General features: G+C 33.5%; 3 protein-coding genes across 4 annotated transcripts; 2 read left to right on the forward strand and 1 right to left on the reverse strand.

The window, feature by feature from the left end:
• The first annotated feature begins 1,523 nt into the window (after positions 1 to 1,523).
• On the forward strand, positions 1,524 to 7,193 carry LOC125871463 (adenosine kinase 2-like). 2 transcript variants are annotated; one of them, XM_049552053.1, is made up of 12 exons: positions 1,524 to 1,782; positions 4,234 to 4,287; positions 4,787 to 4,833; positions 4,934 to 4,965; positions 5,054 to 5,155; positions 5,337 to 5,404; positions 5,588 to 5,664; positions 5,749 to 5,846; positions 6,130 to 6,200; positions 6,283 to 6,349; positions 6,431 to 6,614; positions 6,859 to 7,193. In XM_049552053.1, exons 1-12 carry the CDS (start codon positions 1,700 to 1,702, stop codon positions 6,999 to 7,001), a joined length of 1,026 nt encoding a protein of 341 aa, XP_049408010.1. In that variant the 5' UTR covers positions 1,524 to 1,699; the 3' UTR covers positions 7,002 to 7,193. The 2 variants fall into 2 exon arrangements, with proteins under 2 accessions (XP_049408010.1, XP_049408012.1); XM_049552055.1 differs by lacking the exon at positions 1,524 to 1,782 and adding an exon at positions 2,761 to 3,052.
• Positions 7,194 to 9,496: 2,303 nt separating this feature from the next.
• On the forward strand, positions 9,497 to 11,371 carry LOC125871144 (uncharacterized). The gene has a single exon (XM_049551734.1). The coding sequence runs from the start codon at positions 9,608 to 9,610 to the stop codon at positions 10,994 to 10,996; it is 1,389 nt and encodes a 462-aa protein (XP_049407691.1). The 5' UTR covers positions 9,497 to 9,607; the 3' UTR covers positions 10,997 to 11,371.
• A 4,470-nt stretch (positions 11,372 to 15,841) lies between these two features.
• Positions 15,842 to 16,927, reverse strand: LOC125871285 (auxin-responsive protein SAUR50). Its single transcript, XM_049551876.1, has one exon. It carries the CDS (start codon positions 16,867 to 16,869, stop codon positions 16,486 to 16,488), a length of 384 nt encoding a protein of 127 aa, XP_049407833.1. The 5' UTR covers positions 16,870 to 16,927; the 3' UTR covers positions 15,842 to 16,485.
• Between the last annotated feature and the right edge of the window lie 6,682 nt (positions 16,928 to 23,609).

Genomic DNA, 23,609 nt, shown 5'->3' on the forward strand with positions numbered 1-23,609 from the left:
ATATTCTTCATTTNCAAATTTGTGATCAGCTTGCCCTCTATGTTAGGTTAATATGCATCATTTGTAAAATTCTCATTACCAATTTGTAATTGTAAGAATCCTTACTAATTAATTTATTCGTATTCTTTATTATTTCATGCATATTCATCTTCTTTTTGTTGAAAAATATGTAAATTGTCATCGAGATGAAAACTCTATTGATACGGAATTGTAAGTAAATTTTGTTTTTTTATATTTCCATATTTTTGAGTTTCCAAACATAACTTCATAAATGGTTATTATATTTCCATATTCTTCATTTCTTCCACCTTTAGGATATAAATTTAATTAACACTTCAAATTTATAGGATAAAATGATGAAAGAAACTTTAGAATATTTTTTATTTTAAGATATATTTAATATAAAGGCAAGAATAATTCTCCTTTATATTAGTTGAGTGTCTTCATCCTTTTAAATTGCTTTTTGAGAATATATTTTAGTTAATTAGTGTGTTTGAGTTGTTTCTGTTTGAAAATCAACGTAACCTTTTCACCCGCTATACAGATTTTATACAACAGTAGTAGGGGACAAACGTGCAACGCACGTTCCCAGAACTAGTATATATATAAAAGAGAACCTAGGCCCGTCTACGCGGCGCCACCATAAACCATGATTCCTTTTTAAATTTATTTATTTCCAAAACTAGCCTTCCTCTTTCATGAAACGTTGTGACTTTTATGAAGGATTGTGACTTTGATGAAAAATTGTGACTTTTACGAAAAATTGTGATTTTTATGAAGAGTTGCGACTTTTATGAAAAGTTGTGACTTTTATGAAAGGTTGTTACCTTTCCGAAGGGTTGTAACTTTTCCGAAGAGTTGTGACATTTCCAATAAAGCACAATAAACATTTGTTGACACTACCCTTTGTTGTCTATAAATAAAGGGATTTTCTCTCATTTTAAAATAACGAAAATTCTGAACTTCTTCTTTTTCTACACAAATAAATATTCGTGTACTTTGTTCCTGTTGAGTGACTTACTACACCATTGTATTTGAATCAATACACTGGTGAATAGAATCATTATATCCTGAGAGGATCTATTCCTTTAAACCTCAGGTACTAGAGTGAATAATTTCCTTAAGGAGACACTGTGTATTCAGTGGGCTCAATTTTTTTTTTTTCTATTTCATTCTATTGTTACAGATCCTGATATGTTTTTTTTACGGTCATTAGTTTATACTTATGTTATTAATATAACACTTTAAGATTTTGAAGGATTGTTTTGCCTTTGAGATAAAATGTTATTGACAATGTAGAGTATGTATCGAAAATACGGATATTATTGAATAATCATATGTAAGCTTAATAAAAGAATTCAATCCCGTGCGAAGCACGAATAATTTACCTTGTTTATAAATAAATAAAGTAACTAAATTATGATTCACATTTTACCTCATTTCAATTCAGATATCTATCGGGCTGATCAATAACCGCTAGTTTTCACATTCTTGAGATGTAAGGAAAAAAAAAAAAACAGAGCACCAAGTTGTAGGTACACACTTCATCAACAACCCTTCATCACTCACCAGCCGACACTATTTTTGTAGTACTATATAATCATGATCTTTATATACTCATCGCAAAAATTGCACCTACTTACTTCAAGATCTGAAATTTCTCCCAGCCGCACAAGGAAAAAATATAATTTATAAAACAATGGAGTACGATGGGATTCTTTTGGGCATGGGAAATCCATTACTCGATATCTCAGCTGTTGTAGATCAAGATTTCTGGAACAAGTAATGTTTTGTTACGTTTCTTGGCACCCCATTTGTCTAAATTTCATGTTATAGCTAGTTTTTGTTTGTTTTTTAAGCTATGTTGCTCGGACTCTCCATAGATGATGCTGCACCCGTGTTGTCGGATTCTTTAAAAATGCATTCTTTTTTAAGGATCCGACAACATTTTTTAAGATTCCGAGCAGCATAGATTCTCAGTGTACCTTTGTAGATGTCTAAAATCCCTGTTCTTAGCTATTTGTATTTGTTTTAAGCAATGTTGCTAGTACTTTCTGTAAATGATGCAGCACCTGTGTTGGATCCTNTATGAAAGGTTGTTACCTTTCCGAAGGGTTGTAACTTTTCCATAGAGTTGTGACATTTCCGATAAAGCACAATAAACATTTGTTGACACTACCCTTTGTTGTCTATAAATAGAGGGATTTCCTCTCATTTTAAAATAACGAAAATTCTGAACTTCTTCTTTTTCTACACAAATAAATATTTGTGTACTTTGTTCCTGTTGAGTGACTTACTACACCATTGTATTTGTATCAATACACTGGTGAATAGAATCATTATATCCTGAGAGATCTATTCCTTTAAACCTCAGGTACTAGAGTGAATAATTTCCTTAAGGGGACACTGTGTATTCAGTGGGCTCAATTTTTTTCTTTCTGTTTCATTCTATTGTTACAGATCCTGATATGTTTTTTTACAGTCATTGGTTTATGCTTATGTTATTAATATAACACTTTAAGATTTTGGAGGATTGTTTTGCCTTTGAGATAAAATGTTATTGACAATGTAGAGTATGTATCGAAAATACGGATATTACTGAATAATCATATATAAGCTTAATAAAAGAATTCAATCCCGTGCGAAGCACGAATAATTTACCTAGTTTATAAATAAATAAAGTAACTAAATTATGATTCACATTTTAACTCATTTCAATTCAGATATCTATCGGGCTGATCAATAACCGCTAGTTTCCATATTCTTGAGATCGGAGGAAAAAAAAAACAGAGCACCAAGTTGTAGGTACACACTTCATCAACAACCCTTAATCACTCACCAGCCGACACTATTTTTGTAGTACTATATGATCATTATCTTTATATATTCATCGCAAAAATTGCACCTACTTACTTCAAGATCTGAAATTTCTCCCAGCAGCACAAGGAAAAAATATAATTTATAAAACAATGGAGTACGATGGGATTCTTTTGGGCATGGGAAATCCATTACTCGATATCTCAGCTGTTGTAGATCAAGATTTCTGGAACAAGTAATGTTTTGTTACGTTTCTTGGCACCCCATTTGTCTAAATTTCATGTTATAGCTAGTTTTTGTTTGTTTTTTAAGCTATGTAGCTCGGACTCTCCATAAATGATGCTGCACCCGTGTTGTCGGATTCTTTAAAAATGCATTCTTTTTTAAGGATCCGACAACATTTTTTAAGATTCCGAGCAGCATAGATTCTCAGTGTACCTTTGTAGATGTCTAAAATCCCTGTTCTTAGCTATTTGTATTTGTTTTAAGCAATGTTGCTAGTACTTTCTGTAAATGATGCAGCACCTGTGTTGGATCCTTAAAAAATGCAGTGCTTGTGAAGGATACGTCACACACACCCGTCGATATTTTTGAAGATTCCGAGCAACATAGATACAAAGTGTACCTTTCTAGATGTCTTAAGTCCCCAATTTTTAGCTAGTTTTGTTTGTTTAAAGCTATGTTGTTGGGACTCTCCATAAATGACACACACCCTTGTCGGATCCTTCAAGAATGCACTACTTTTGAAAGAGACATTTTTGAAGATTTCGAGCAACATAATTTCTAAATTCCCCATATTTAGCTAGTTTTGTTTGTTTTATGCCGATTGTAGTGTACCCTTTTGGTTTGATTTTATAGATCTTGTTAGTTCCTGAAGCATTTTGTACATAGTGGCTGTCTACATCTATGCTTGATATGGCATTTGTATATTGATCTTTGATTCGTCATCTTGGATTTGTCTTTTAAGAAGGCAATAGAAATGACAAAACAAAAAGTACAAAGGAAAAGACTCAAACTTTGTTAAATCCTTTTTCTTATTTTCAATGTGATTTTTTTTTCTTTTGCTATAGTTTTGAATTGGATCTTAGTGTAATATTTGTGTAACTATTGGTAGTGTTTCAGAGCCTACACGGCTAGTCAGGTGGCTATAGTATGGGAGGGGGGGGGGTGTTGTTGACAAAAAAATTAGCATAAGGTGGCTCCGCTACTGGTTTTAGCTCTAAAAGTGCATTGGGTCTTTTGATTGGTAAAAATGCATTGACACCCTTTAGCATAAGGTGGCTCCATCACTGTTTTTAGCTTTTTACTTGCATTGGTTCTTTTGGTTGGTAAAAATGAATTGGTTTTATTTGCAGCTTTTGTATATCTTTTTTCCTTCCATTGTATCATGTGAATGACTTGATTTCTTACTCATAGGTATGAAATCGAGCCGAACAATGCAATTCTCGCAGAGGACAAGCACTTGCCTATGTAAGTGGTTTCTTTTTAGGCTTTAGTTTTTTGTAATTGTAACAACTTCATTAGGTTAGCTTATACTGTGCTGAGTAAATCTGAAGAACTTCAATTTCCATAGACTTTGTAGGTGGCACAATTTCCTTTTTCTTGTAGAATTAGTTTGGAGAAATAAAATTAGTAGTTTTTTTCTAAGATTTCTTAAGTTTTAGGATGTTTGGGGGTTTCTTTTTTCCTGTTTAAGTGTCCGTCTGATGGGAATACACTTTCTATAAATTAATACTTAAATAGGTGTTATTTAATAACATTTCCAACCAGCTTTGTGAAGGGTGAGCCTACAAAAAGTTGTAATGAGCCTGTTATCATTGCTGATTTGAACTGTGGAAGAATAGTTGTATGCTTGGGGAGTGGGACACAAACTTAAGTAAGAGAGGCTACCAGCCCACGTTCTTCTGAAGCTAAGCATTGTTTTTATGCCTTTAGTCAGAAAATTGTTGAAAGAACTTTTATATACCAGGTATGATGAAATGGCAGCCAAGCCCACTGTTGAATACATTGCTGGAGGTAATTTTCCCATCACTCAATACATTGTATTGTATTAATTAATATTCTGCATTGAAGATGCTAGGATCATTGATCTCGTGGTCTTAATTTTGCAATGCAGGTGCAACACAAAACTCAATCAGAGTGGCTCAGGTGTCTTGTCGTCTTAAGTTTTTAGTGGTTCTAGGCAATCTGACATGAACATATAATTCAGAAGAATAGTTTCCTTTGGCATTTGCAGTGGATCCTACAATTTCCAGGTGCAACAAGTTACATGGGCTCAGTTGGGAAGGACAAGTTTGGGGAGGAAATGAAGAAAAATGCACAGGATGCTGGCGTCAATGTAAGATTCTTTTTCCTTGATTTTCTCTTCTTAGTTTGACAATCTTTTTGTGTTTCGGTGCATTGTGGATTCATTAGCACGATTATTGCTCATGTTTGCCTTTGTCATCTATGCTTTGAACTTATAACATGACAACAAAATACTTTGACCCCAACTTGTCTTTATGTACGGATTAAAATAGGTTCATTACTATGAGGATGAGACTGCTCCAACAGGGACTTGTGCTGTTTGTGTGCTGGATGGCGAGAGGTTAGTTTAATGCAATTTTCCGTTATATGTGTAGTTGTGTACTATGGTTCTGGTGTAGAGTTTAGTCTTTCCTTCTTGTTATCCAGGGAGGGAAAGGAAGAGAAAAAGAAACACTCTACATGATTAAAAAAGAATTTCCACATGCTTTCTTGTTAAGGTGATGATCTGCTATTGATTATGCAGGTCATTGATTGCTAACTTATCAGCAGCGAATTGCTACAAGGTTGACCAGTTGAAACGACCAGAGAACTGGGCCTTGGGTAGGAACAGCAATTCCTGTTTCTATGTTGATAAGACCTAAGATATTCAATCTATTTTAAACTAACACATCTATTTGTGGACAGTTGAGAAGGCCAAATTTTACTATATTGCTGGATTCTTTCTCACCGTTTCTCCAGAATCTATTCAGCTTGTTGCTGAGCACGCAGCAGCCAATAACAAGGTATGCAGTTGACATTGTTTATGTGTGATTGGTTTTTTTGGTAGTTTTTGCATGAACCAATCACATTTTGTTTTAGCTTATTCACTTTCGTTGTTTTCTTTTCAAACTGCTCTGTAATGCTCTACTTGAGCCAAAGGTCTATCGGAAAGAACCTCTCCACCTCCCAAGGTAGGGGTAAGGTTTGCATACGCACTACCCTCCCAAGACCCCACTTTTGAGATTACATTGGGTATGTTGTTGTGCATAAACCAACCATATAATATTTTATTCCACGCTGCTGCAGATCTTCTCAATGAACCTTTCAGCACCATTCATCTGCGAGTTCTTCAGGGATCCTCAAGAGAAAGCTTTGCCGTAAGGCCAATTTCCTACCTTGTCAAGGTAAATGAAGGTAGATGATACTGATATCGGGATTGACATTTTCTGTTTTTTTCAGGTATATGGACTTTGTATTTGGATATGAGACAGAAGCAAGAACCTTCTCAAAAGTACACGGCTGGGAGGTAATGGATGCTTTCCTTAGTGTTTCCTCACATTGATGTTGACTTTATGGTACATGGCTAACATGCTTCTTTGATTACTAGACGGATAATGTTGAAGAAATAGCTTTGAAAATCTCCCAATGGCCAAAGGCATCTGGAACACACAAGAGGATTACTGTTATTACACAGGGTGCTGGTCCTGTTGTTGTCGCTGAGGATGGGAAGGTGAAGCTGTTCCCTGTTATACCGTTGCCAAAAGAGAAACTTGTTGACGCCAATGGTACTGGTATGTAGTCCATTGTTGTTATACCTGTTTCCGCTTATACAGAGTTAAACCACCTCTCCTTAACTGACAAAATCATAGTTTAGAGAACATATTCTACGTTTAGTGACTCATATTAACTGAAGAAATGAGGTGTTATCTCCTCACATACTCTTTGGTATTCTCATGTCGTCATGAGCTAGATTTTGGGTTTAGAGTCAGACTCAAGGTCTATTTTCGTTTAACATTTTCATTCTTACATTGATAGGGGATGCATTTGTTGGAGGATTTTTGTCACAATTGGTTCAAGAAAAGCCTATTGCTGAGTGTGTAAGAGCAGGTTGTTATGCATCGAACGTTATCATCCAGAGGTCGGGTTGTACATACCCCGAGAAGCCAGATTTCGCATGAGTTCATTCTTAGTTCTTGGTTTTCCTGTGTTATGCGTCAATTGAGAGAAACATATCATCGAGTTCTACTGTTTTCAACTTGATCAATTCATTCCAATTTTCGGGATATTGTTCCCAAATATCTGGTTTGTTGTAAGGAATTTTGATTGCCTTTTTTATATTATTTGAGAATAACTCTATTAGGAAGATTGAATTGTTTGTTTGTTGGATGATTTGCTTATTGGAAAAACTACCTAACTAGAGTATCCTTCGGGGTGACCCAGTGGTTTGGGCTTGAGACTTTCATGTTGGAGGTCTCAAGTTTGAAACCCCTTGCCAGCGAAAGCAAGGGGTTTACCTTCTGGGTCAAGCTTGTCATGCCGGGCTTGCCTAGTGCAACTTACCTCTCTTATGTGGGTTGCGAGTTATTGCATAGGAGCAGGGGTGTGCGCACCCAAAAGGTAGCAGTTGTGGATTCCCCTTGTCATTAAAAAAAAAACTACCTAACTAGACAAACTCTCTTTACACGTTTGTATGCCTAAATATCAAGAACTGATTTGTGCCAATCAATACAATATGTAAAGGTTTGTTATTTTTGTTTCGTTATTGTCATTGTATCCGGAAGTTCAATTCTTTCGTGTATTTGATGTAGAGTTCATATTGCTTTAGATTTCAATTTTAAAAAGTTTTACAAATTAGGATCTACATTATCAAAATATGAACCTAGCTCTTTTACTATTTAAATAGAAAAGATTTTTTGAAAAATTTATGTGCATAAAAATAAAATTTCTGATATAATTTTTTTAAAACTAAATACAAATGTATAGATGACTATAAAGTGTTATAATTATCATACCAATTACTACTCTAACATTAGTACTTTTTCCTAGTTGTGATTGTCCAACTTTCATCAAAAGAAGTTCCATAAAAAATATACTAGGACTAATATTTAAAGAATCTTTAAGATTTTCTTATTTAAATTTTCTTCACATGACTTCTATAATTATGGCCCCACTAGGTTTTAACACTTGTGTTATCTTGTTGGGGACACAATTTTGTTTTATATTGACTTAATACAAGACATTGACATAGACCTATACAACTATTTGAACTTCTCCATATATTTTATTTAATACGGTTAGTTGAATTAAGTATTTGAAATAATGATAAAATGTTTTTATCATATTTATTTAATACAAATTATAAACTTTTTTTTACGTAATTTTGTAAGTACATATTACATAAATAAGTAAATCATTATAAATGTGTCACAATTTTTTTAATTATACATATTANATTTAGTATAGTCTTATTGGGTTATCGGTTTAACCATTAACAAAAATTATAAACCGGAAACTGAACCAATAACCCAATAAAAAAATTTGCAAAACCGTTTAAAAACCGTTAGCCCAATAACCCAATATCAATAAACCAATAGTGTTTTTTTCGGTTCGATTTATTGGTTAAATCGGTTTTTGCACACCCCTACTTTAAAGTGTTACTAGGACTACTATTTAAAGAATCCTTAAGATTTTCTTATTCAAATTTTCATCACATGACTTCTATAATTATGGCCCCACTAGGTTTTAACACTTGTGTTATCTTGTTGGGGACACAATTTTGTTTTATATTGACTTAATACAAGACATTGACATAGACCTATACAACTATTTGAACTTCTCCATATATTTTATTTAATACGGTTCGTTGAATTAAATATTTGAATATATGATAAAATGTTTCTATCACATTTATTTAATACAAATTATAAACTTCTTTTTACTTTATTTTGTAAGTGCATATTACATAAATAAGTAAATCATTATTAATGTGTCACAATTTTTTTAATTATACATATTAGTTTTCATAATCAGTAAAATCGTAAACTTATTTCAATTGATACTGAATATATAATTAAAGAAGATAACATGTAGTGGACCAATCAAATTGTACCCTTTGCAGTTTATAAGTAGAAAAAAGAGTTGTATGATCTTTTTATTGTGAATATAATTTAATTATTACTTAATAGATGTTTGAGTTTGCCCATAATTTTTCTCTTTTCATAATTTGTGTTGAAAGTGTTTGATAAAAATATTTATCATATGTTCAGTTGCTCAATTATAATAATTCGTAATTCTAAATTTAAATAAAATTTATTAACAAATTTTAAAACATATTGTATTTTGAAAAAGGTTTATATGCATGTTATGAAAATTTTAATCACATAATATGTCTCTTAATAATACACATTACATTAATTGACACAAATATGTAATTTTACAAATTATTGAGGCGTATGATCAAAGAAAATGAGGTATTATACGTTATTTAACAACAAATTTATTTACGTAATAAATACTTAAGCATACACACATAAATTCTTGAGTCTAAAGAACTTTTTATCATGACTCCGATAGTCAACCGAAATATCTTACAATTTTAACACTAAAATAAAATTTACTGACAAATTTAAAAACGCCTCGTATTCTATTAGATGATGAGCTGCTTTTCCTTGTACTCTTTCGATTAGTTAATTTCACTTCGACACCCAAATGTTGTCAAATTTATCAATATCACCCCAATCAAACTACAATTAACCTCCGCCGGAATCTCTCAAAATCAACCACCATGGACCACCGTCAACCACCACAACCTCCGCCGCCGCTGCCGCCGCCGGTAGCAATCAATCACCAAACAACCACCCAAATCCTGAAACAAACCACGAGAACCTTCATCTCCAATCTCCTCCTATTCCTCTTCCTTTCTTCTCTCATTCTCACTTTCCGTTCCAATGTCGAAAATGGTACCAACTACCTCACTTCCTTCATCGATCGTGACCCTTCTCTGAAATCCATTCTATCTCGTATTGACCTCTCCGGTCAACAGCTGCAGCATCCTCAGCTCCAACGTGACCACCATCGCCGCCGTCGACCTTTTCTTCACCTATCCCGTGTAGGTACTCTTGATGATGATTTCTTTTCTGGGGATTCGGACCTTGATAAATCCCTATTTCATCCTTCTTCTAAACCTCAGCCGAATTCTACTTACGTAATTCTTTCCAATTTTGACCGGAATTTAGGGTTCTCAGACCAAATTATTGATGATGGGATTTTGTTTCCTCAAGCAATTCGTAATGGGTTTATCTCTTTCAAGCCTCCTTCAGAGACACAGAATTTGTCTCAGGTTGATAATCCTGAAAATGAGTATAACAATGAAAATGGTGTTGTTGATTTGCAGTTTTTGATAAAAGGTCTTGAATTGGGTCGTGGTGATGCTACAGCATTGTTATTTCTTGTTAGTTTGTTGTCAGCTGCCTATGCTTATGTGGTGTTGGCTTTTTTGGTTACTTACACTTGGATTCATGGGATAATTTTCTTGCAAGTGTTGGATAATGTGTTAGGGAATTACAGGTCAATTTTCAGGACTGCTTGGGAAGGTTCTAATTTGGGGTTAAGAAGGCTTTCTGGGTTTGTTTTGATGAGGTGGGCAGTAAAGGATGCATTAGCTCAATTGTTGGGTATTTGGGTTTTTGGAGAAATTGAGGATCAATATTCATTTTTTAAGGTTTTTGTGAGGATGAAATTGATGCCCTTTTCGGATGTGGCGCCATGGGTTACAGGGCATGAGAAGGAAAGCTTGTGCTTTATCATCTCATGGTTCTTGGTGGACTTGGTAGTGGGGTTTATTTTTGCTGTTGATTCTTGGGTTTCTATTGTGGACTCGAGGAAAAGTGGTAGGGAGGTTGTCAAAGAAGGATGTCATTTGTTGGGTATTATGGTGTGTCCTGCTATAGGAATCAAATGTTGGGAAGTTTTGGTTTGTGGGTGGTGTACAAGATGGATATTGGGTCGAATATTTGGAGAAGTGTTTGCACTGGCATTTCAGTGTGTTATGGAAGTTTATTTTATGGTAGTTTGGTTAACATTTTACTTGGCTGCAAGGTATAATGATGCCTCCTCAGTTGGGAGGACATTTGGACGAAGAGAATTGGAAGGCTTTCTCGAGGGCGTTAGATGATACTAGGTGGGAAGTGCTAAAGATTCATTCCCCTGCCTTGGCATTACGTTGAAAGAAGCTTTAACTGGATGAACTATCGCGCTGGTGGGGTAATCTTTTGTGCTTTTGATGTTCAATGCTTCGAAATGTGAGTCAGCACGACACTGTTTAAGAAGTCTCCAGCTATGCTTTGTATGTACTCTGTTGAGGCAATATATGACTTGTATATTTCATGGGAATTCTTGTTGGCTATTCCATATCCATTTCGGGGTATATGCTTTACCATACAAGTCTTCATGGTGATGAAACCTGAAAACTAGTTGTAATTGTTGTATTTTTCCTTTTACCACTAAGGGTAAGAGATTAAGTGAGCCCTCCTCTTTTTTCTTTTGATCACGTTTCTGTTGTAGATTCTGATATTTCTAAGTAAGTTGATTTGTATAATGATAAATGGTCATCTTGAACTAAACCTTTCCACTCCCCTACACAAAAAAGATCAAACTAAACTTCAAATTGGTGGGTTTGAACTTTCTTTTGATTAATGTTTGAACGCGTTGCTTAAAGTATTTACGGATTTGAAGTGCTTCTTTACCTTGTAATTATTGAAGAACTTAATAATTGAAGAATTAGTGCTTAGATGATTGAGTAAATGCTAAAGAAAATCTCATGTTTGCTCGAGAAGTACTGATATTGTTCCTTTTTCATTTTCTGGCTAGCTGGTTCCACTTTTTTTTTCTTTCTCAGCCCCTTGTTTGCTTAGTTACAGAAAACAACAACGCTTGGCCTCTTTAAAGGACCAATAAAGTGTCAACAAACTGAAATTGGATATTAACACTTTTATCTCTTAAAAAACTAGGTAGTTCTGGTAATTCACGTATCAAAGTTTGTATTCCGTCGTACATATAGTCTTTAGAGTCAGGTAAAGAGTCCGATTTCTGGTAGGATGTATTGTGTGGGGACTCATCTCTGACAGAGTAGTTTCCTGACTTGCACCATATTACGATGATCAATAAATAAGGAGGTCACAGTAGCTGAGCTTCTTAGAAGAGATGGGTGCTTAGTGTTCAATGTAGGGAAACAGGTGGCTGGAATGTGGTGCTCAGAAAGAATTTAAATGACTGGGAAATGGTAAGGATGTTAGAAATTTTGAATTTGGAGACATTTTAAGGTGTATCAGATGATGAAAGTGGCAAGGTAACCTGGAGAGCAAAAAAACAAAGGTATTTTCACTGTCAAATTTGCTACAACTTATTACTAATAGAAGGGACTGATCAGATCCCTCTTGGTCTTGGAGACAGATGTGGAAAAACAATGTTCCTCAAAAAGTATTATGCTTTTCTTGGCTGGTTGCTCAAGAATGGTAAGGCATGCTTATTCTCACCCATGAGTTCTATATTGAAGGACATAACAATAAATATTGTGCTTGATTATAATTTTTTCAATTCTTTATTCATAATTGTTGTTCGTGTTTGTAGTTATTATTCTTGATTTACATATGCACTTCTATTTTCTTTTTCATGTGAGCCTTTCTTCATCAAATATTTGTCAGGGTTCTGCAGTTAAAGCCCCTGCATATCTTAATGTGTTACCCAACATATTTTAGCGTCTTTACTCGACTTTTGCTTTTGGTAACATTGTACTCTGACAAGCTTGCATGGCAGCCAATGGAGGGATTCTTAGAAAGGATTCATCGCAGCTCTTGAAGCCTTTTTTAATCTACTTTGCTGGGCAGTGAGCTCTCAAAACTGCTGAAAGCCTGAAAGAGGGAAACTGTTGTGGTAGTCATCGTGGCTTTTCAAAGATCCTATAGCTTTTTCCGTAAGCATGGTTCACCGAACAATTGTTTGAAACTGTTAACATTGTATAACCATCTTATCTGAATTTTAAGTTATAAGAGATTTCATGCCTTTTATTTGCTTAATTATATCTTTGAAATAGAAAAGAGAAGTGTTGTAGAGAGGATTGTCTATGAAGATGTTCTCGATGAAGTCATATTATGATTACTTGATCATGGTCAGTGACTTCAGGCCATGTGGAGGTCCCTGTGGAAGATGGAGGCACCTAATAAAGCTGGATTTTTTCACGCAGTGTGCAACTTGGAGTGTTATTATAAAGACAATAAACTTGAGAAGTAGAAGACCTATAGTAGTTAGCTAGAGTTATTATCCAAGGAAAATGGTCAGAAAATGGACCATATACTGGTTCCATTGCAGCTTCTCCATCAGCAATGGAGGCACTCTAAGTTCATTATGGCCTAGGTGCTAGGCAAACGGAGTTGTGGAACGTCGCTCCTCCGTGCAATTATTAGATGATTTGGATTAAATGAATATTGTAGAAGATGTATTGGGGTCAAGCATCCAATACAGATAATCAAAAGCTCATTTATTGTGGAAGTCCCCAGGGCTTTGGTCTAGTGGTAAGAGCGTTACTTGTGATGTGTGGGTTAGGCACACGTCAAGGGTATGAACTTGCCGCAGACAAAAAGCTGGTATTTAAGTGAAGAGAAGGGTAGAGGGGCAGACCCATTATCCACCGAGTTTCCAACCTTGCACCACTGGTGCTTGGGGATTTATCAATCATCCTAGAAAAGCTCATTTGTTGTGGAAGGGATTCCCCATATATTGTATAGATAGATGGATGGTTCTTTTTGGAGCTTTGATGTAAACCCACAATATGTTGTGACATCCACTTGGTGTATCATCAATGAAGTTATTTTGACTTGTTAAAAAGAAACTCCCGCATTTAGTTGAATGTAAGTGGGTCAGCATTTGGAAGATTTCCTGTATTGTAACACAGTACCTTGAAATGAACATACCCTCAAATGTCATTGGAATTTCAAGTATTCCTTGCTTACGTTTCCTATTGTTCCATTGCCACATTCTTGTGATAATTTGAGATAAACTGAGGAATAGAATGATATTTAAGAGATAAAGAAGTTGATGTTTGAGAAAGTACGTAGCTGTTTGAGAAATATCTAGTTTTCACCCAAGGGTGTGATATAGTGGTCAATGAAATGGAAGAGAACCACGAGTCTCAGGTAACAGGTTCGAGGTGCACGTCAGTTGGCTCTGCGCCACCACCATTTTTTTGAGAATGGTAACTTTTCATTTAAACACAAAAAGGTGCTGATGGGTGTAAAAACAAGATACAAACTCCAAACGACTGAGCAAAAAACATAAGCATCCCCCCCTGACTAAACAAAAACGTACAGGGATGCTATGACATCAAGTATGGATTCATTATCATTTACAGAACATCCTTCACTCCAAGAAAAAGAAAAGACAGTATACAATTTAATTTGATTCTCTGTGTAGCGTTCTTTGTATCCTCAAAATACCTAGAATTCTTTTCTTCCCAAACTGTCCCTCAAATGCATGCAGAGATGACTTTCCACCAGTTCTTTTGACTTTCCACCAGTTCTTTTGCGTAACACCTTCAATTAGGCCATTCCAGCATCTCAGGAGATCCATTGTCTTCTGTAACCACCATAAAAAGCTAGTTTTTGAGTATTTCATTAATAATTCTAGTTCTATTGATGGAGTCACTTCTGTCGCGGTTATATTTCCTACTCTAATACTTCAGATTTTGTTCACTCAGTACCATGATACATCATACCCTATAGCTTTTGGCATCAGAAATGTTGAGGTTTTTATATCCTTGCCACAATTGTGGCTTTGCGTGAAGTATAATTGCATAGAACATTATCTGTAGAATACTTTTATGAAGGAATTAATTGTTGAATAATTTTCTGGTGCTTTTGGATCGTAATGTCAGTGGCAGGTTGTAGTAGTCAAATGAAGGGATGGGGATGTAAGGACTGGTCTTCAGTATATCATCACAGCGTATGTGACAGAGATTAAAAAAGTACGTTTACATATGGTTAGGAGCAAATGCCAGAAATTGTACAAATGACAGGGTTTAGACTGTTGTGTCATGTATATGAATACAAGATAAGCGGGCACATGCAAAATTTAATATTTGGATGTCTGCTCTATGAGATCATCAAATTACTGAACAAGTTCTGTTTTTGATGAATATATGATACTTGTTAAGTTTTCCTCATCTAAGTTCCGAGGCTATTAGTAACTTCAGTACTTTTCATAAGGAATTGTAATTTCAGTACTTCAACAGCATGTAGTTTCTATTTTGAGTTCATTCCATTAAGAAGTTCCTACATGCAGAATGCTCTTGCTTCAAATGGATATTTGGTTATTTAAAAGGCTGAGATCTGAATTTGTCGCGCTCATATATTTTGAAAGGTAAATGTAGGGATCAAACTGATGTTACCTAGATGATGAATTTCTTATGTATTGGTAACCACTTCTGATCCCTTTAATGAAGTCGGTTAACTTGCAGCCATGTAAGCTGATTTAGTTTTCTAGAGCTTCTCGGTTGAGTTTTTTTTTTTTTCTTAATTGGTCGTGTTGACAGTGTCTCTCCTTTTCAGGGACCAAACGTTATCTATAAAGTCCTCAGGATGAAGAAATTAAACAGTTTTCTTTGCTCAATATTCTTTTGTGCAGCTGGATCTCCAGACAGTAAAGGAATAGCTAAGCATTCATTGAACTGTTCAGTAGTTCAAAATTTGTCTTGGAAACTGTTGATGAACAGCTTCAATAGTTGGGCTAATGCTCAATTTCTGAATGTCGATTTACCCGACTACTTCTTCGTAATACTCTTAAGCAGTTGTATATTTGATTTATAAGATAGAAGTTGGTGTGTGGGTAAGTGGGTGGGTTTCATATATTGTGCATCTCTATTCTGTAACCTAGAATGAGTTTGTGATTTGCAGATTTGCTCGAGCTTGTTAGGTGGAACGGAATGTTTGGTAAGAAGAAAGAGTCTTATCGCCGCACTGTCAAGATCTTGGATCTGGTACAACATTGAGACTGTTTAACCTCCTCTATCTTGGAGGTACTCCTTGCTACATTATTGTCCTGTTGATTAATATCTCTGTGGAGCCGTTGGGCTGTATGTCTGATGCTTTATTCAACTTTCGGCTGTATTACTTGTTTTTTTCTGTTGCCCTTTTTCAAATGGATGGATGCTTCCTCTCTTGCCATAAATGTTTATGCCAGTTTTCTCTACCTGGAACTCTGATAAAGTAATACATCTTGAGTTGCTTTACAAATCTGTGTTCTGAGAATGTGACAGTTTGACGTATATTTTGGTCTACTAACTTCAGTGCAGTTTATCTCAATGCCAAATTGTTGGTTGTCAGTGCTCGACTGATTTGGGATGTGGCGTATAAAGGCTTTGTGCCTTCAATTTAGCTTCTTGCTCTGCAGATTGTTATTAGATACTTGTAGTTGTTGCAATCTATTAAATGATAAAATAAAATGACTTGTGATTTCTTGCATAAAGAAGTAATGCTCAACTTCGTAGGTAATGGTAATGAATTTATATTCAATAGTATACAACAGGTTATGAATTTATAGATGTCAACATTCTAAACAATGAGTTAAGCATCATAGATGAATTACAATTACATGCTTTGTGATTTTGGACCTTCAAAAGCAGATTGAGATACGTCGACTTTCTGGTAATGTAGCACATCTAATGACACTATTGAATATGTTCTCATCACAGGGGATCCATAATTTCGAATCAGCAGTGAATTCATAAACTTCTTGAGCTTGATCCAGCAATGCCTTGAAGAGCGGATGCTTTAGCAAGGTAATTTTGATTACAAATCTCTTCTGGTACTTCCCTACATAAACTACCACATGACCTTTCGGAACATCCCTTGGGATAGACTTCTCTTCTTTTTCAAAAGGCCACATAGTCCATTTGCAGCATTTATCGCAGCAAGCTGATGAAGGTATGACTTTGCCACCCATCGTTTGCCATTTATTTTGGCATGCCTTGAGAAACTTACTGTCCATCATTTTCATATGCAGGAATTGGACCACTATGATAAAAACTGAAGGGAGAAGAGAGAGTATAGTGGTGTTGTCTGAGAGACTGAGACAGGTATATATATATATATATATAATAGTTTGGGAAGTTCCAATATTTTATTAAACATTAAATGCTGGCAACTGGCAAACTATAAGTGTGACTAATGCGTGTGCATAGCTGTTTCTTTCTTTAATGATAATTCATCCTTATACGATCATGTACGAACATACATTGCATAATTTAGAAGTCAATATACATGTACAGATTGTGCCACAAAAATCTGTATTATCACTCTCTCTTTCTTTGTTATGTCCCAGGGTGGGGAGTGATGCCAGATAAATAATCTGTTGAACTCTTGAATATTTAGACCCCACAATGGTGAATTGAGTAGATAAGATAGGAAAGATGAATTGGGATTAAAGCTTCTTGGACACAGTGCTATGGCCATTTCCCACTTGTTCTTCTTCTCCATCTTATTAGATAAGAAATAAGTTGTGGATATTTGAATCATGTTTCTGTTAAACTTTGAATGATCAAGAAATCAGGAAGAAATGGGGTTAATAGTCAGGGGTGAAGCTACGTATGTCGAAGGGTAGTTAGTTGAACACTCTTCGATGAAAACTATACTACGCATATAGGTCAAATGTTACTTTTGATAGTATTCTTGAACACCCTTATCGAAATTTTTAACCTCACCACTGTATAATAGTGGCTTATGACAATGATGAACTTCATTTATGGTGTATATCATTCAATTAGCAATAATTTGTTCATTAAATACAAGTATAGAAAAGAATAAACCAAAGTTCCATTTATTTATGAAGACGCAGTTTTTGTTTTTGTTTGCTCAAATTATCATCTTGAAAAGAGAGCACTGCCGTACAGAGCAGAGGTAATCCTTATGTAGCCACATAACTTTCTCTGACATTAAATATTCCAAATTTTAATATATTGCATGTATAGACTATAGTATTTTGAGGAACTTTTGTATCTGATGATGCATGATGGAACAAACTTAAAGTGGAGAAATATAAAAATACTGGACATTTGCAGGTTGCAGTATATTTGCAGTGATTTCGAGGGGATGTATCTGCTTATTCTAACTTCCTTTATTCTCTAGTCTTTTGTTTGCCATGATTAAAGAATTTTTACGTTATCAAGTTATATTAAGCTTATATGTTTTTCTAGAAAATAGAGTAAGAGATTATCCAACCCCGACCACACTTCCAATAACAACGACATACTTAGTCATGTGAGTTGTTATTAACAGACCCTCGTTCGCATAGTTACGTGGTTATTTTTTTCTCAACCTTGACAAATTTTGAGGTGTGAGAGTCAGAGAAAACCCATCTCCAATGATTTTTGGTGTTTGTTCATAAATTTGATGTTGATATAGTTGCAGTAGCCAGAGTGGATTCATCCTCTAAAGACAAAGTACGTACATTGTGCATCTCAAAGTGTTAATTAATTTATGGACATGTGAACGCTGACCACACAAGAAGAGATATTCAGTTGCAAATTAATCAATCATTTGTAAAATGAATATCTAACTATCCAATCATGAAATGGACCTCTTAAAATCATTAATCATCTCAAACAATTTGGGATATGTTGAAAATTATTTTTAAGTATAAGAAAAGTAACATTTTCTATAAGAAAAGTATATTGGAACAAAGAAAGTAATATCATCACTCCTAGCTAAGTGTCTAATAAAGTTGTTGACAAAAATCACAAGAGATTATAATTGAAGTGTCAACAAGTCAAGAAATGCAATTTAATTTCTTATCATCTACCTAATTTTGATAAATAAAATTATCTTATATAGACATTGTAAGAAATTAATATAAAATTGAGGTCCATATAAACTAACTTAAACAAGAAGAACAAAATAAAGGACAAGGAGAAGAGGGATCTCTACACACAAAACATTATTAAAAGGTAAAAGAATATTTGGTCACATATTACTAAAAATATATGATCATATACTTTTTTTCATATATATAATATATATATTATAATAGCATCATATGTGCCTTGCTACCTACAGGCATGGATATTTTGGAACATACCACAACAATATGGTGTCTTAATCGAGGAAACCTTTGGTGGTTATATTATATTCAGGAAGTTTCCAAGCAAGGGCACTAAAAATAAAAAGTCAAAATCTAGGTTTAATTAATTATATAAATATTTAGAGAGAAAAAAATTGTTATATTAAATATTTATTAATAAAAAAAATCCTTGAATATTTTTTTAATAATTAAGCAAAAGACACCTATATAAAGTGACCTAAATTGCTAAAATAATTTTTTGATGTTCTTTAGTTAAAAAAGAATTGAATATACACCTTGAAAATCTAGTATAGCCACCACACCCACTACTTACAATTTTATTTTTTTTCTTTTGGAAAATATTTATTTATTCTAAGTCAATATTCATTATCAAAAAAAAAAATTGCAATATATCGCACAAGTTAACTTGAATCCTGAATTTGCCTCAAGATTTTCTTTAGCACTAAGTGATATTGGATTACGTTTTTATGTAATCAGTCAATTCATGAAGGAAAAAGAAAAAGAAGCTATAAAACAAAAATGAAAGAGTAGCCTATACAAGGAACACAGACTATCGATTGATGTGATGCGATAAATAAGCTTCATTTTTTCTTAATTAAAAGTGTCGAGTATAACTCTTAAAAACGAACAAACTTCTAATAAAAAGAAATTCTTATTGTATTACACGTATCAACACTAATCAAATCAGTGAATTTCAAATATCAATATTATGGAGAAAAAAAAGATATGGTGGGGTAGGGGGTGGGGTTGAGCATTGATGAAAGAGTGATGAAGAGCACATGAAGAATTGGGCCTACCACCAAAAGCCCACGGGGTAGAGGGAGCAAACAAGCATGTTGAGCAACACTTCATCGTTATATGATAAAGAGATTTTTACGGAAGCAGTATATTCGTTCATCAAAATAATAATCGATAAATATATTTATTTATTTTTGTATAATTTACGAGATATATAAATATTTTTAGTTGACCGGCTAAATATCTACTCCCTCTGTTCCAATTATGTGACTTATTTTCCTTTTTAGTTAGACAAAAAAAAATGACACATTTCTATATTAAGTAGTAATTTAACTATAAAATATATATTTTACCCTTAATGAAATGATTTACATCTACACAAATTTCTATCATTCATTTTGGACCACAAGTTTTAAAAATCTTCCTTTCTTTTTTAAACTCCGTGTTGAATCAAACTACCTCACATAAAACAGAGAGAGTATTATAAAATGCAAAACAAATACCACCGGCCAACTCAGACAGAGATTACATTTAATTTCGAACAATGATTTGATTGGACCCGTGCACTTCTATTCCCCGTGTAATTTTTTAACTACAAAATAATTCACCAAAAATAACCACATGATTTAAGTTATTTATATATTTTTTAATAGATATAAAAAAATTAAAATTATTAAATTTGATTGAACTCGTAACTTATAATGTTATGGTTTTAATTAATGTCTTTATAAGCCGTGATGAATTTCACACACAAAATTATAGCGATATTGCGATATTTTACTAATTGTATTAAATCAATATTTCGATAACTCCCTCAACTCTCTTATTAAAATAGCAACTTTGCTAATGTTGTAATTAATTGAAGCATGATCTTAATCTAAATTTAGTTAGTATTATAATTAATTTCTAGATTAAAAACAAGTAACTCCATTAGCACATCTTCGTTGAATCTTTCTTGTCGAGGAAAATCGAGTATTTCTCCTTTTTAATATTTATTTTTTTAATTTTCTTTTTTGTGATTCAAATATTTTAATCTTATTTGTTTTATTATGACAAATGAGTCACTTTCTTTTTCTTCTTTTGTAATTTTTTCTATGATTTTTTATCGTTCTTGTTTTATAAAATCTTTTATTTAAACAATAGAAGAAAACTTAGCTTAACATGTTCCATGTTAATTTAAGATATAATTTGAGACGATCGATCGTAAACATTTTCAACGAGTTTGCATTTTCTCCACGAAATTGATTGTTTTGGTCTACAGACCTCTTCACCTATTTGTACAATTGATAATTCGATACCACAAAAAATAATAGTTATTAACTTTATTATAAAAATAAAATAAAATGTAAGGTGCCCATTCTTTTTTTTCTTTTTCCCAAGAGCCCTCAATGTGATCCAAGAGACAATCCATGTTCTCAAGAAAATCAGTAGAGATTCAAAGGATTTTGTTGCATTTTTATTCAATCATTTTCCTCACCAAACACTTCATTTTATCATGACAATCCATTCGTGTGCATGCTCTAATAAATAATGAAAATCATTCTATATTTTCGGCGTTACCAGAGTTTAGTCTTAGTCGTCATGTTCTGAGTTTCTACTTTCAACGAGACTTTCTTGTCAAGCTTTCTCTTCTCTATCAAGAAAGTTATTCCATTTTCAAATTATTTATCGTGTTTCTCTTTTACACATCCCTTAAGAAAATTAAAGAATAATGAACTTAAGAGAAAAATAGAGTCTATCCGTTCAATTTTTGTGGCGAGCTTAATTTTTTTTTAAAAAAAATGTAGCAAAAGGAACATCCATTGAATTTATTGACAGTTCACACAATGTGGTATGAACAATCTCTTCCGATATAAGATTTCTTGACAACTCATTTTAATTTATTGGCTTTACAAAAATGTCTGTTTTAACGCCGAACTCTAAAGTTACTCTTAAGTTGGTGGGTAAAAGTTCTGTAGCTGGTGGGATATGTTTCCACCAAGTTTGCTTACGTTCAGTAATTGGTTCAATCTAATATGTTAACATTTGATTGTGTTCATGAGGGGCGGATTTATAGTATAAGTTATGAGTTCGATCAAATTTTAAATATATTAAGAAATTTATTTAATGTGCATATATATTAATATCTAACTTAGTTATTAGTATTTGAAATCATAGTCGTGAAACCTTGAATTTTTAAAGTTTAAATCTTGAATCTATTTTTTTACCCATACTATGTATATATTATAAAAAAATATATAAATATGTGTCTCTGTGTGCATTTAAGTGCTAAAAACTGTAGATAATGTAATCCACCACATTTCTTCAACTACAAAAAAAAAAGTATTTTTTTCTATAAATTTGGGTTAGGCCAAAATAAAGCAATTTATCATTTTCCATAGGCAGTGGCGCATAAATTTACTCTACTCACCTTATACTTAAATAGTAAGTACCCTTTCGCGTAAACTTGTTCACATTATCGATCTCATCTCTCAAATTCAGATAAAAGATACGAGAGGTTATCTTGACAGTAACAATAATCAATTCATAATAAAAATTAAAGCTTAAATGAAAAAATAATGAAAATTTATATAGTCGAACCGGACTTTGCTCATAATTATTATTGTAGGTTAATCATAAATCATAATAATAGTGAAAGGCAACTAATAATGGAAATTAATGATGCTTCTGTTGACTTCACTAAAGTCCACCAATTCCACTTCCTTATGTGGGTTTTCCCTATTTAGGCTGCTTCATTTTGTAGAAAAAATATATTTTAAAAATATATACACCATCAGTGTAAAAAATAAATTACATTTTACGAACTCACTCAAGGAATATCTACAAATAAACTTGCTTAACATGTTTAAAAATAAAACAGATCACCTGTTATAATATATAAACGTAAAATATGATCTGATTATGTAAAAATTTCTTACACTGACGAGTATATATATCTTAAAACCCACTTATGATCTTCTTTTATGGTGGAGACCCCATAAAAACCAACACATACATCTCACACCATTTGTATAACCTAACTGATTAACAAAAAAATCTTTATATAACCTAAACTTAGAAACATAAATTTCTAGAGTTTAACTTCCATAACACAAACTCTCGAGCAATATTTTCTTTCCTTAATCCTTTTTTTTTCCTTTTTGGGAGTTGTGACATATTATCTTAGACTAATATATGAAGTTACTGTGTTTCAACATGAGGAAATTCTTAGTGTTTATGTTGATTATAGTCATGTTTTGTTCTTGCTTGGGAGAGGCATATCCTAGAAAAGCCTTGATGGGAGGAAGGGGACATGAAGAACATATAATGGACAATGGAGTGGGATTTGGTGTAGGGAAAAAGTATATGTACCCCGATCGCGATGTAGATAACCATCATAACATACCAAGAGAATATTACAGTCAGAGAGGAGACAACTCTTCTAGTGGAGCAGCAACTGGTGATGGTGGTGGTGCTGGTGAAAATAGTGATAACGGAAGAGGTTGAACTTTGTATGTCTTGCAACTATATATGAATGATGTTATATTTATTAGAAACTATGTATGTGTGTGTGTTTGTCTTTCCATCTTCTATATGAGTGTAACTACCTTCCGTCTATGGTATATTAAACGCGAAGGGAGAAACTTTTCATATGAAGCGCTTTATCCCTTAATGTACCTACTCAATGTAAATTTGTGAATCCTAATAAAAAGTGTTTTACTCCTTTAATTTACCTGCCCTCATACAAAATTGACTTTTTTCACACGACATCAATAAAAAATAAGTCTCTACCTTTACAAAATAGGAATAAAATTTGTGTATACGTTATTCTCTTCCGCTCTAGTTGTGAAGATTACATTGGGTATGCTATTGTTATCAGTAAAAGATAACACAGGAACTTTGTAAATAGAACACAAACTTGTAGGTTCTTTAGTTATATGTCA

This window comes from Solanum stenotomum, chromosome 7 (genome assembly GCF_019186545.1).
Source record: "Solanum stenotomum isolate F172 chromosome 7, ASM1918654v1, whole genome shotgun sequence".
Taxonomy (NCBI): Eukaryota; Viridiplantae; Streptophyta; class Magnoliopsida; order Solanales; family Solanaceae; genus Solanum; species Solanum stenotomum.